This window comes from Nothoprocta perdicaria, unplaced genomic scaffold (genome assembly GCF_003342845.1).
Source record: "Nothoprocta perdicaria isolate Ctin4 unplaced genomic scaffold, notPer1 scaffold_173, whole genome shotgun sequence".
Lineage (NCBI taxonomy): Eukaryota > Metazoa > Chordata > Aves > Tinamiformes > Tinamidae > Nothoprocta > Nothoprocta perdicaria.
The window spans coordinates 876,953-890,747 of record NW_020454905.1 but is presented as its reverse complement, the minus strand read 5'-3'; the positions used below and the strand labels follow the sequence as shown (position 1 = coordinate 890,747).

At 38.8% G+C, this 13,795-nt stretch overlaps 1 protein-coding gene across 1 annotated transcript in view; it reads left to right on the top strand.

Annotated features, from left to right (window-relative positions):
• Window positions 1–13,795, top strand: part of SCIN (scinderin) — a 47,032-nt gene that overhangs the window by 5,823 nt on the left and 27,414 nt on the right. The window contains exons 3-4 of the mRNA XM_026036243.1: window positions 1,391–1,552; window positions 12,112–12,261. Coding sequence (XP_025892028.1) covers window positions 1,391–1,552; window positions 12,112–12,261 — 312 coding nt within the window. The remainder of the gene's footprint in view (window positions 1–1,390; window positions 1,553–12,111; window positions 12,262–13,795) is intronic.

Sequence of the window (13,795 nt, the reverse complement as noted above, 5' to 3'; positions counted from 1 at the left end):
TGGGGCTCCTTGTTTAGGAGATAATAAATATCAAAGAAGCATTTCCTATGCAGTGGGCTGGGTTGCTTTGTTCAAATCCAGAATCAAATAAGCTGATGTTGTTACAGGCATGAAGCAAAGAGGCTGAGACCTTGATTTGGTTTAAAAAAAAAAAAGTATTTATACTTTATGGAATAAATCTTGCAGGGCTATTGCAGTTATCCTTATTTTTGAGATAATCAAAACCACAAATACTTTTATTAAAAACTTTTTATTTTAGGAAGCTGACATTCTGTTGGTTCTAATATCAACCTCCTTACTGCTCTGGAGTAGTACAGCAACATTAGAGAGGTACATCTGACCTGAGTATGCTATTGAAAGAATGATGTATTTTCTGAGAAATAAAAATATTATATGCATTCCTTTGTGTCTATGAACTCCAGTGACTACAGGCTGCTTAAACCGAACAGATGACATCACTCAGTCACTGTTTTTTTAGATTTGTAATAGAAGTTTTTAACTTGTTTAAACAATCCAACTGAAGCTTTCAGCCTTCAGGATTGAAAATAAGAAATCTTGACTGCAACCTGTCTGCTCTGCTTTTTTCTTTTTTCTTTTTTTTTCTTTTTTTTCTTTTTTTCTCTCTCCTTATTTGAGAGAGGCTGGCTGACTGTTTCAACCAGGGTCTACATATCCTGCAGGAGGTAAGAATACTGCCTCCCAGGAGCTTGTATCCCAGCCAATTTACAAGAAATAAGTTAGACTTAAATTTATAGCTGTTTATGTATACTGCATCTGTTTCATTTCCTCACATGTTTTGGTGTTCTTGGCTTGGTTGACTATAAGCAGCCAAAAATTTCATAAAATTTTAAACTGCTATAGAATTATTCTTCTGTTTAGTTATAACTAGACACTTAAGTCATTCAGATTTGCGAGATTTAAGAAATTGAGAAAATCCAAAACCCACCTAGGAATTGTATAAGTGTGTGAGTTATGTGGTGGTGTTTTTTTTAAATCAGTCCCTATGCATTAACCAACTCAGTTTTGTCCCCAAGTTCATTTCATCATTATCTTAACCTTAGGACAGTGCAGGGAGAATGCAGTAAATACCATGCTTTCTCCTTTCTCTCACCCTCTGTCAAGAAAAGAGAGCCCTTGAAAGCAGAGTGTTGTCTGATAAAGGTTCACAACGTGGGAGAGTTCATCTGCAGAAGTTTTCACTGTGTCTATCTGGTCTGTGGTCAATGTTGTTAAAACCATATAGAATTCTGGTTCATCTCTTGCTGCATAACTTCCTTTTTTTCTTTTTCCCTTTCAGATAGTTAGCAGAAGGTAAGCAGAAGATAGTTAGCAGAAGGTAAGCTTGCCAAAAACATGCTGAACTCAAGTTTGCTTCTTTATTTTTATTCAGACAGGGGGGGTTGCCTCTGGATTCAAGCATGTTATTACTAATGATCTGAGTGCCCGGAGACTTCTACATATCAAGGGCCGGAGAGTAGTGCGAGCCACAGAAGTTCCTCTTGCTTGGACCAGCTTCAACAAAGGAGATTGTTTCATTATTGACCTTGGAGCTGTAAGTTTTTCACAGAGAAATAAATGCCAAAACATAAGAGCTATAGCATCTTTTCTAGGGCTTAAACTGTGCCTTAAAATATGCAACTGACTTGTTACTTGCTCAAATCAACTGAAAGACTCTCCATCAGAAATTAGTTTTATTGCTACATGTTTTAAGTTCAAAATTGCCTTTAATGGTTTACAGAGAACACATTTTGCAATAGGAAACAACTGATTCACACTTAAGTCATGAAGTGTTTTTTACCATTGTGATGTGAGAATTTTATTTATCAGATTTTCACACGAAGGTTCACATTAAGTGCTTTCTCACTTTGGTGCTATCCACAAATGGAATGGGCTAAAGATTTGACAAAGTTCAGAACTGAATATAAACTTAACTTTTGCAAAAGCACAGTAGGAAAAAGTGAAAATACTTTAAGTAAACAGCAACAGCAGCTGGCCTTAATTCTACACTTCAAAAAGGAGTCAGATTCAAGATTTTGGAGAGGAGTTTCCTACAATACTGCAAATGTTTTTCTGTATTCATGTTATAAATCTGACTTTCTCTGCAAAGCTTTCCCTGGTGTGACACTTGGATTGTGAGGGTCTAGGCATTTTTAAAGAATAGTGCCAATTCCTAATCTGTATGCAAGTAGTTTTTTAATGAGGAATGTTTTTTTTTTCTTGAATGTATAAGTGTGTTCGGAGCAGAGAACTGTTTCAACATCCAGGATTTTATAGTGATTTCATCTTCATTTGCTTTACAAAAATAGGATTTCCTTTCCTGAGTGTTGAAAGTATTTAAAGATGAACACATGTGACTTCAGCTGAAGTGTGAGATGCTTAGAACTTGCTCAGGTTTACACTGTGACACCATCTTCTGAAAACTTCAGATTTCTGATATTTTAGGTTGAAATTTTCCATGACAAGACCCTTTGTAAAGATATCTAAGGAACTCTTAGTCAAATACAGAATGGTTCTTAAAAATAAGGATTTTTAGCACAATGCATGGTTTTACTGTAATAACCAAAATAAAATGAATGTTGAGTAGGGTTGCTCTGAGCCTTGGGATTAGTCACAAGGCACAACTGAACCATCAGCTGAGAATAATGGCATAAAATAATGAGCTTATGGCYGGTACTTCTAATATCTCATTATCATAGCTTGTCAAATAAGATGAATTTCTAAGTACTTTTTCCAGTCCCTTAGCTAACTAGAGAGATGGTCTCCATTGCACTATAAAACTGCTTGCACAGCCCATTTCCTGCTAACTTCATTAGACCAGTCATCTAATACAATAAGAAATCATTTATTTTCTCATTGAGCTCAATTACTTCAGTACTTCAAACCTGTGGTCTGAAGAGATAAGGGGTAGCTTTAAAAAGCTAATAGTCAGGAACAAAACAATGATTGGCCTCTAACACTTTTCTTGCTGGTGATAATTACCTAAGTATGAAGCTTTTTGTGTTTATTTCCAGTTAGCCTCAGATCATTCAGGTTCTGTTTACCTCTGTTGTTTACAAAGCTGGGCTTAAGAGCATTTTAAGCATCCTGCCCAGATCTTATCAAAAGACTTGCCTACTTTGAACTTCCAAGGCTGGAGGAGAAAATAGTTGCAAGGAGAGAAGACATTAGCTCTTGAGTGCCTAGCTGAGTCGCTTGCTGTCAGAAATGTGGAAAGATGTCTATCCAAACAATCTTCTGAAAGCATGTGACATGAGTTCTGTGACCAATGAAATTTCCACATTTCAGTGCAATGAGTGATTCATGAGGATGTCTGCAGTGCCAGACACTGGTTGTGTGTCTTTGGTTTTCCCCTCTCCTCAGCAAGGGACTTGAATTCTACCTCTGCATTTGAATCTGGGAGTCCCTTATGGGAGAATTTGGGGACAGAGCAGGCAGCCAAAGTACAAAGCAGTTGCTGAGAAGGCTTTGCACAAGACCTGGAGTGTAAAAGCCTAGTGTTGGGTGCTTTTTAGTGCGTCCTGTCCTTGTGTAGGTGCACTTGAGCCCTCACAGAAATCGTGACCTCCTGCCATACTGCTGATGCAAGTTCACTGAAGGGGGCTGAGCACTTCCTGGTCTCACCTGGCAGACACCAGGGCTTGTCYGACATTTCTTGCCTATGCAAACTGTTTGGCTCTGTTCTGTGCTGTCCCCTGTAGCTCCGGAGGATGAGTGATACAGAAGTAATCATGTCCAGCCACCTTCCTCTTTCTCTTCAACCGTCAAGACAGATTTAATGGAACTTGGAGCCGTGGAACACAAACCTAATGGAACATGAATATTCGCATTTACAAAATTCTGAATATTGAAGGACACTAGGAATGACTGTAAGACTTCAGCCCATGAGAGAAAGGGTCATATTCAAAACAGATGTGGAAGGAGGAATGGGAGTAGCAGTATAGTAAGTGCTTGCTAAATGTTCAACTGAATTTGAAAGGTCCTCAAGCCATATTGAAGAAATCCTTTGCAGCAGGAAGGCCATATAAAGTTACATTCTTCCTGACCTGTTTAAAAAAAAAAATTCTCTAGGTAGCAATTCAATTAGAAATATGTAAAGTATAAAGTTTAATTCTAACTGGTTGCTGTCTTGAACAGATGTAGCAACAGCAACAAGAAACTGCAGAGAGCAGGAAGAGGACTGCATATCACTTAACCACTGTAAGAAAATGGAGAAATAGTCACTAAAAAGAAGTGTAGTGTGTTTGACAAATGCTGAACAGTTCTCTAAGCTTGGGCCTGACCTATGCAAGAAAGGATACAAGCATAGTTGCACCAGGAGGAGGTTCAGGCTAGATATTAGGAAAAACTTCAACACAGAAAGTAGTCAAATATTGGAACAGGTTGCACGAGAAAGTGGTAGAGTTTCCCTCCCTGGCAGTGTTCAAGAAATGTGTAGATGAGGTGCTTGGGGACACGGTTTAACAGGTATATCATTCAGGGGCTTACAGTTGGACTCAGTCTTGAAGGTCTTTTCCAACTRTAATGATTCTATGATAGTTCAGTTAAACCTTACTCCTCCCCSCAAAGGAAGTGACTGTCAAAATGTCAGGCTAGRCTCTAACTATGCCAAAAGTTAAGTGAAGGCAAATTGTACTTGGTGGTTCATCCTTCTTATTTCAAGGTTGGTACTTCAAAATGGTGGTCTTTAAGCAGCTAAGATGCTGCTGGATTGAGGTTTGTGGGAAGTGTTAGAAAATCAATTTGCTGCACTATACTGCAATAGGCAAACATGATTTTTGAAAGGTTTCATAGATAAGAGGTGAAGATCATGGTATCACAGTGCAGAGGCATAGGACTGAGTAAAGGCCATGTGTTAGGTTAAGTTTTCCTGCTTGAATTTGTGCTAAGAGTGAGAGAAGCTTAAGTTGGGAAGAAAAGGCTCTCACACAGACGCTAGCAGAAGGGACTGGCGTTTTATCACTTATTAAAAACAATTAACTTACTATGCACTAAAATAGTTTTCTTCTAAAGGTAATTTCTGCTTTTTAACAGTAAAAGATGAAGAGGATAGATAACTGTTTTATGGTTATGACTATGGGTATGAGTCAATGTCAGATTGCAACCCTAAGTACAGTTACAGCTTTACTTGCCTCTATAATCTCCCTTCATTCTGGTTTGCTTTATCTTTCCTAGGTGGCCTTTCTACCACTTTCAGGAAATCAATTCCCAGTCAGCACACTAATCACTTTATTGTAAAGTCACTGCATGGGAGTAAACAAGACTGGAAGAACTAATTCTTCCATGTGGAAGTCTGTCACTGTGAGATTCTAGTTCTCGTAGTTCTCTTTTTGTGTGATGTTACAGCCAACCACTTTTCCCTGTTTCAGTTTGTGTTTTTTCTACAGCTAACCTCTTCCCCAGTTTAGCTCACCCAAGAGTTAGAACATTGGTTGTGCTGTAGCAGTTGCCAAGCAGGCATCAAGAACTAAACAGCTTTAGTTCTCTATTAACTTGATGGGTTATTACCATCAGGGAAATATGGCTATATCTATGCACAGTGTATCTTAGTAAACAGGCATATCTTATTACTCTGTTTCTAGTAATTTGACTGCTCTGTGCATCAATTATTTTTACAGTTTGAGTAGCATAAAGAACATTATGGGAAATAATGTTCACAGTCATCAGATTAAGAACAATAACTGAAAGGAATGGAATTGACTTAATAGTTAAAGCTTTGATCTGCATTTTTTTTGTGGAAAGTTTATTTTTTGCAAGCAAACAAGAAAATGGGTTAAAACTGAGACCTAGTAACTGAGAACTTGTGCCTTCTGGTGAATAGGGCATACATGTATGTATGAGTACTTGGGTTAGTTTTCTTACAGGAGCTTGTGGAAATCCAAATGTATTGCTCCTGCATGGCCCTTCTACAGATCCCTTTGGGACACTGTCCTATAGTGACTAATATTTTCAGACTGCACTAACCAAATGAGAAAAACTGAAGGTAGTGTGGGACTGTGACACATCTGGCTCCATCTTGATGATTGATTCCAGCTGAATCAAATGGGAGACTCCAAAACTGATTACAGAGGCTCCATTGTAATTATACTAGGGCCATTCATGGTGATCTCAAACAACATTCTGGTTGAATTAATTCAGAGTTTGGATTGGATTATCAAAAATCTGCAACTTTCAAAGACTTACTGTGTTAGTTTCAACAAATGTAAAAGGCAGACTTGATGAGTATGTGAAATGATCTTTTTCTCTGTACTAAGAAGTCAACAGCTGAGACATCAATAAACACAGAATTTTTCTGAAGAAAAAATCACTTCCGAATCCTACTTTCACTTTGTCCCAAACAGCCTTCTCATTATATGTCAGCTTCTGCAAAACTGATTTAGTTACTGAACTATGAAGTTGAAAAAGTGGGTTACTTATATTGAGTTGTATTACTCACCTGTTTATTTCTGTTATTTGGACACTTCATGRTTTAGCATACTATTTTTGGCAGAAAATGAGGTTAGTTTTCATTTAAAGCTTACAGAAGCTAGTGTCTGAGTGAGAACCACTGACATATATGTACTTGTTTTAAAATATTCATTGAAAATATAAAACATCGGAAGCATTTTTGTTGTTTGCAGTTCTCAGAAAAGCTCACCCTTTTAAGTCTGTAAGGTCACATTTTGTATTGACTTTTATTCTTTTTTAATGTAGGTGTTGATTTTTAACTTAAGACTAATTTAACAACAGAGAACAGAGTTTTAGGTAAAGCTCATGCCTTACAAAACAATAGTTTATTAATGATCACAAAGGCAATGGAAGGACTCCCATATGGAGGTGTGCCAATGCTTTGATAAGGCAGGAGCATGAGGAGATGCTTAAACTTTGCAAACATTCATGCATGTCCCATCTGCCTGTAACTTTACTAAGGCCTCCCACTTAAGATTTTAGGGCACATAGTGACTCTTATTTTTAATAGGAGCAGGCTTGGGGGCGGGGGGGAGGTGTTCATCTTTGCTTTCTATGACTGTTATCTAGTCAACTCTTTGGGCATTCCAGTTTTCCAGTGCCCTTTGTCCTGCCCCATCTCTTTTTTGTGTGAGCCTGGTCAGCAGAAACTGGTGCACCAAGAAAAAGCCATTGTGGCTTTCTGCAAGGTCCTTATTTGCCAAAGCTTCAATCTGCTTTTATTTAATATAACAGAAGCAGGTAAGCCTAAGAGAAGGAGGGAATTAAGCCAATAATGGACTTAATCCCTTCTTTTCCTGGTATCAATTCCTTTTGTGAGTGGTGAAGTTCATATGAGCAAGCAGCTTCAGCTGCAACTTCTCCCTAAGCCCTTCTGCTTTGTGGCTGTGCCTGAGGAGGTGGCACTGCTGCATGCCAACCAGGGAGTTTCCTGACGGACATGCAATAAGTTAGCACAAGTTAATCATGCTGATGCTTAGTTAAAAAGTGAGCGCTTCTAAGGTGAGCTGAAATCACATTCTGGAAGTACGTGGGCAAAAGTCCTGAGGTCTGGGCTCAATTGGGAACTGAAATACTCTGTTGTTRTTTTCTAGCAACTGTAATTCTCTAAAAACTTGCTTCAGAGTTTTGAAGGCCTATTTACCTTGTTCAGGTTTTTTTAAATGCTTTTCTAAATTGGAATTGATTAAATTGCAGTGCAGTATGGGCCTGGAAGCTACAAGTATCTTGAACAAAGGTATAGGATTAAAACATTTTTATGTTCAAGGTGTATTTGTAATTAGTATTGAATTGGGTCCTTCAAGCTACTCAGCTTGCTTTTAGCCCTGGTTCAGATTCATAGAAAGGACATAAGGACATTGTATAACTCTTCCTTATTTGCCTTCAATCTGAGCAGGCTGCCAATTGAATAYAGAGGTGCCTTGTGTCAGAAGGGAAGCTCATTTTTATGTCATTCCTAAATTGAGCACATTCTGTTTTTGTTTTGCCTTCTCTTGCTCCACATCCAAGTCGGAGCTAGAGCAGGAAGGCAGGAGGAAAACTGAGGAGGGACTGTGAAAGTCCAGGGAGAAGTGCCAAGGTATTTTTATAGTCTCAGTTATACATCAGCCACACATGATTATCCTGCCCCTCGTTTCTGTGTAGAAGGTAAGTGTTGCACGACCTGTCAGCGCACTGTGTTAAACTCATGTGCCTGGCTCAAGGTTGCTTTGCAAGCCTGTAGTTATTGGTAATAAAAGGAAAGATACCTGGAATCTGTTAAGTTCCTTGTAGCTTATGCATGCAGGCATTGAACTGCTTTCCCATAAAATTCTGCGTTTCAAGTCTGTGGGGAGGGGTGATCCATTTTCATGTACAAGATTAGTATGCATCTGAAGTTGCAATGAAAGGTGGAACAGCTCAACTGCTTCAGTCCAAAACAAACTGAAGGCAAAGAATCCAATAACCAGAAAGAAACCTGGGCTTCTGCGTATGAAAACTTGTCATGAATATCAAATGACTTGAGCTCAACTTATTTAGATTTGTAGTCCTAAAACTCTGGTCTCTTAGGAGTTTTAGCATGTCAAGGCTTTGTTTTTGATATCTTAATTTGCCTGCTAAACTCTAATATGTAATTACTGTTCAGTCATCATGCAACTTTCTTAGAGATGCTTTTTCACTCATCCGGAACTGATACTGATATTAAAAGCCATGAATATTGAGTGCCAGAGCAGCTCTCATCCATAGCTAGTCTATTTGTCTTATGCTGTTAACTGGGCTTTATAAAGTTACTGCTATTAAAACTTCTGAAAAGAAACAGGTCTTGGCAAAGGAATTACTAGTGAATGAAGCTACTTTTTTTTTTTTTTTTAGGGGAGTGAACCCTTGAGGTCTATTTCCATTTTAATGGATGCATTTTTTTGTTAGCCTGCCAATTCAAAATAAGGTTACCAAAACAAGGTTAAATTTAGTGAAGGTGCAATACAGTTTCAGAATTGTGGAAGAGCTGAGTAAACTAGAGCTAAATGCCCATATTATGGCMCTAGTTCAGCATGTTATTTTAGGCATATGTACATGAGTAATAAAATATGTAAAAGCTCAGTGCCTTGTTGGACATGGCTAGAGAGAGATATAGGATAGGTATATATGATAAATTCAAATACAAATTGTCAAGAAGCTGGAATAACTCTTAATCCTTTCTCTGGATTTAGGTTTATAAAAATGACTGAAATGATTCTGTTGTATCWAGAGTACAAATTGGAAATGTCTATCAGGAGGCCTCAGAATGAATTATCTGAATATAATCAGCAAGTTTATTTTGCTTTGGAAGTGAAATAACTGAATCTAAACTCCCAGAAACCTGTAGAATATGGCATTTAATTTAACGTTTCTGTGCTAAATAGAAGTATTCCACACGTTCACAACTTTTGGCTGCTTACTTCTTTCTCTTAAATTATATATTTTGTACTTGAGGGTTTAGCCTTTAGAGTATTGATAAAGAATACTGACCTTAAAGAGCWTGAAAGCGTTTGGATTTTTATTTCTGCAGTTTTTTCTTGTTAGTACTAAAATAATCTGGGAAGATGAGGCTTTAGGAATTATACTGCTCATCTTGTAGGTACTCTAGATCATGAATGTTTTCAGAGTGGTGTCTTTTTCAAGTCAAGCTTTTGCTTCAGGAGAATATGGGCTCCATTTACTACATGAGGTTTCTTAYGGTTACATCTGATAAAACTGCAGTTTTACGTAGTTTGGTCCAAAATGCATTTGTTCCATGGTTCTAGCCTTCTTGGCTAATTCTCTCTATGCATTTTCTTCCTCTTCTTGTTTCCATTTTGCATAGGAAACATGGAATTCCTGTTTCTTGCTGTTGGATCTCTAATGATTCCTATTTTCTCACATTGTTTCAAGTGAGCTCAACTATTAGGAGACCAATCAAGAAATAAGCTTGAGTACTGAAATACTGCGAAACAGGAGTATATTCTAGAAAGTTGTCCAAAACATGAGAGGAAAAATGGGGAAATGCACATCCATAGTAACTGTACTGAGAAATCTGGTCAAACTGAGACAATTTTGACTTTCTACAAACATCCAAGATAGTGTTTCATTAATACTTCATAAGATCCTGTTTTTCTGAGTATTCACAGACAGTTTTTCTTGTAGAAATGTTAAAAATATGTAATTGGATATAAAAAAGGGTTCAGAGGTTAAGCCAAGTATGTATTTCTAGATTCTGGTTTTTAACCAAAATGTGGACAATAGATTCTGGTGGTTTTTTTTTTTCCTTTGTCTTAGATCTGGTAAAGGCAAGATGAAATCCCTGTGGCCCKTGTTGTATAACATCTAGAAGTTGAAAGGGATCCAGCCCTGGGATTCTGTCTAATCCCGAAATAAACTTAATGTCATCCTTGAAGGGAGCCCCCAAAAAGGAAGGGGAGGGGACTTGGCTGCGAGATCAGTGAGTTTTGTGGTGTTTTTTTGTTTAAGGTTATGAAAAGTAAGTTAAAAAATTACTAGTGGGTACTTGTTTTGCATCCTACTGGATACTTGTTTTGCATCCTAGTGGATTGTTTTGCATTAAGATGGCACTTATTAGCTGGCTTTTTAAAAGCCTGCATCCGCTAGTGCTGCGAAGCATGACCACATCACTTGGTTGGCTCAAGCCAGCATTTCAAGTACTGCTAAATAATAATAGTCAGAAGAAATAATGTAAATGCACATTCAAAAGTCTAAGCTGCATATAGTTGTATATACACAGTAAGATTTTTAGACTTCAGTAATGTACTTCAGTAGTGTTTTTTCTTCTTACTGTTGTTTGTGTCCACATATGGTACAAATCAGTTCATCCTCTTCTACAGGTAAAATGACAGTTTACCTCTTGTTCTGGCTATATGGTTTAGCCTGTGATGGGGGGGGGGGGGGGCGGAAATCATGCGGCTTTCCTCTGAAAGTTGGAAAGGGGAGGCCAAAGGCAACTAGTAAAAGCTAATTCACTTTCTTGGGCTACATCCTTCCAGTTTTTCATCCTTCCATCCTTCTAGTACTTCTGCATCTTATGCCCTGGCTTTCCTTAGTAACTTTTGAGACTGAGAGCTGAATTCTTTGTCCTGAAACTTCCTGTCCTTCCTTGGGACTTCCTAAGGCTTAACCAAAAATTTGGGGTGTTTGGCTTGTGGCCTGTTTGATATAGGTGCCAATCTTATGCTGGTTCTGGAGGCCCTTCCTGAGAGGCCATGGGAAGAAGCTCTGTACCAGGTGAGCTGCTCTTTCCTCCTCACATGCAGAACTTACTTGTGCAACGTCCCTTCAGCCGAACGATAGGAAGGGCTGGAGATGGCAGCTGAGACTGGGCCGCTGCCACCAGAGCGGCCTTGTGGTGCAGCCCAAAGGGCTGTTGCTGCAATGGATGAGGCTTTCCCAGTGAAGCGGGTAACTGCAACAGGGTGCATTGCACCTATGACAGCACCCTGGTTTGAGCTGTTGTAGGCTTCTCTTAAGTTKCTTATGAAAATATTCATGATAACTAAAGTTGGGAAGGACTAACTAATATAGGGTTGGTATGGTTTCATGCATTCAGAGCAGTTGAACCCTGAGGGAAAAGTCTTCYCTCTGTGAAAAGACTCCTGAACCATCTGTTCTTGCTTGAACTGCTTTCATGGTCTGACGCAGCACACTGAACAATGAGTATCATTCTACAAGAAAAAGTCACCAAGATAAAAAGTTGTTACAAATATCTGATTTTGCTTCTAAGTAGCAGATACATCRGGATACATTTTCTTTAGGGTTTTTGAAATCATTTTTCTCTTGCCAGAAATAAGAACTAGCACCACTGAAAAGAGCTTAGATACAAAATAAAAATAATCTGTAATATCAAATTTAAGATTTTTCAGGTTATTCACAATAGCCGAAGATGTATCTTAAATAGGAAACTCGAACCAAAATTGGYAATTCTGACACTGACCAGTCTCTTATAATGCAGATGCTATAGTGAATTACAGTATATGAATATCTTCCATATTAGCAAAATATAGGTGACTTAGACATACTTTTCAGAATGCATCTGGTAAAAGTTCATATACTTCAATGATCTACTAGTTCAGATCCAGTGATACCAGATGGTTGTTAATGCTAATTTTATGATTTTGCTCAGCGACTTACTGCTAATGTGTGTGCTTTTAATTATTGTAGGAAATCTATCAGTGGTGTGGCTCAGCATGCAATAAATACGAGCGTCTGAAGGCTACTCAGGTTGCTGTTGGCATTCGGGACAATGAGCGGAATGGAAGGTCGCAGTTGATTCCCGTGGAAGAAGGAAGCGAACCCGAGCAGCTTATTGAGGTAATGGACATGCAGCTTGTGCAATTGCTCAGGAGCTAAACAGGGGTGGACTCAATCCTTGTGTCCTTCARGGAGCTCAGGAAACCAGGGTGAGCTTTTGGGAGGTCAGTCAACAGTGTTATGTGGGGAAAGCCCAAATAGGGGAAAATAGAGAAAAGAAAGGAAAAGAAGCATAAAGATGCAGAATGTTAGAGTCTAATATCATTAACCACCTAAAAATACTCTTTTTGAAGACTAGATACTAGCTTTTTTGGATTAGCCTGCAGGTAACTTGTTTAGCATAGTACAGGTATGACCTGTACTGTTATCTACTCTACTACTGAGGAAAGAGCAGGATCATGGTGGAACAATATAAAATAGCTGAAAATACTGTGATTTTCATGCCAAAAAGCACAGCAAATTGCATGGGATTGAGCACACTGCTCGTATCCCCTCCCCTAATACTTAATCTGCATATAGCTTKAAGTGAGCCCTTCCTCTTTATGTTCACAAAGGTTAACTATAAAAACAAATGAAAAAACACTTAATTTCAGAACTGAGCAGAGTAGGGTGTAAAGAAACTCCCACATTTGTTATTTTCAGATAGTGTGAAAACTAACTAGCATTGATTTGTTGCAGTCTGTATACTAACTTATCATAATAAGGACATTATCACTGTCCTTATTATGTACTGTCCTTATTACATACTAAGTTTAGCTTTTTCCCTTCCTTCCCTAAAGAGAGGAAGGAATAAATGGGTCATAAAGCAGTCCTTCAGTAAAATGGAAAATACACATTTGAGACAGAATTTTATCTTGTACTTCAGAGAATCTTCAGGAAGCAATGCTAATGGTATAGGCAGATATGCTATTTTTTGATTTTTATGCTGTTTTGCCACGTGAACTAATAATTGCTTAAATAGAAAACAAGGTAGGTGTAGAGCCTGCACTCCTTGGGCAAAGTAGCCTTGTGGATGCCTTTGTGTCACCTACCCATCTGCTTACAGGGGTGTTTTACCTGTGCCTGTTGGTGTAGAAAGGCAGGGGAGATGGTGCTCAGCCCATTTAAGTTGTGTGGAAAATAAGAACCCCTCAACCTCTATCTGGCTCTTGATCTCCTTTTGTATGCTTCTCTGCTTGACTCTGATCTGGCATATACTTTACTTCAGCAGTCCTTATGAAGAGAACACGTGTTAGTTGATGCAGCCCAAGCACRTGCCTCTCACCTGATGTTTGAAGTTGTGGCCTGCAACCATGTGGCCCATGGCTTGATGGCAGGTGCTGGGTGGCACCATGGCATCGTGCCAGCATAATCCCTGGCCAGCAGCCTCCTCCTGCCCAGCCCTCCTTGGAGTTTACACTTGGGGCTCTCTGTAGGGTTTCTCATGTCTCATCTGCTGTTGGGCATATTGATCAAAATCACTGCACTTTGTACTTCTTATCTGAGGTTGTAGTTGCAGGTGCAAATTCAGCCTTCTATGCAGCAGCAAGAACATAGGCCTGCTGCAGAGGTGGCCTTTAACCTCTTGGCTTTTTCCCCCTTGAAGGGTACGAGC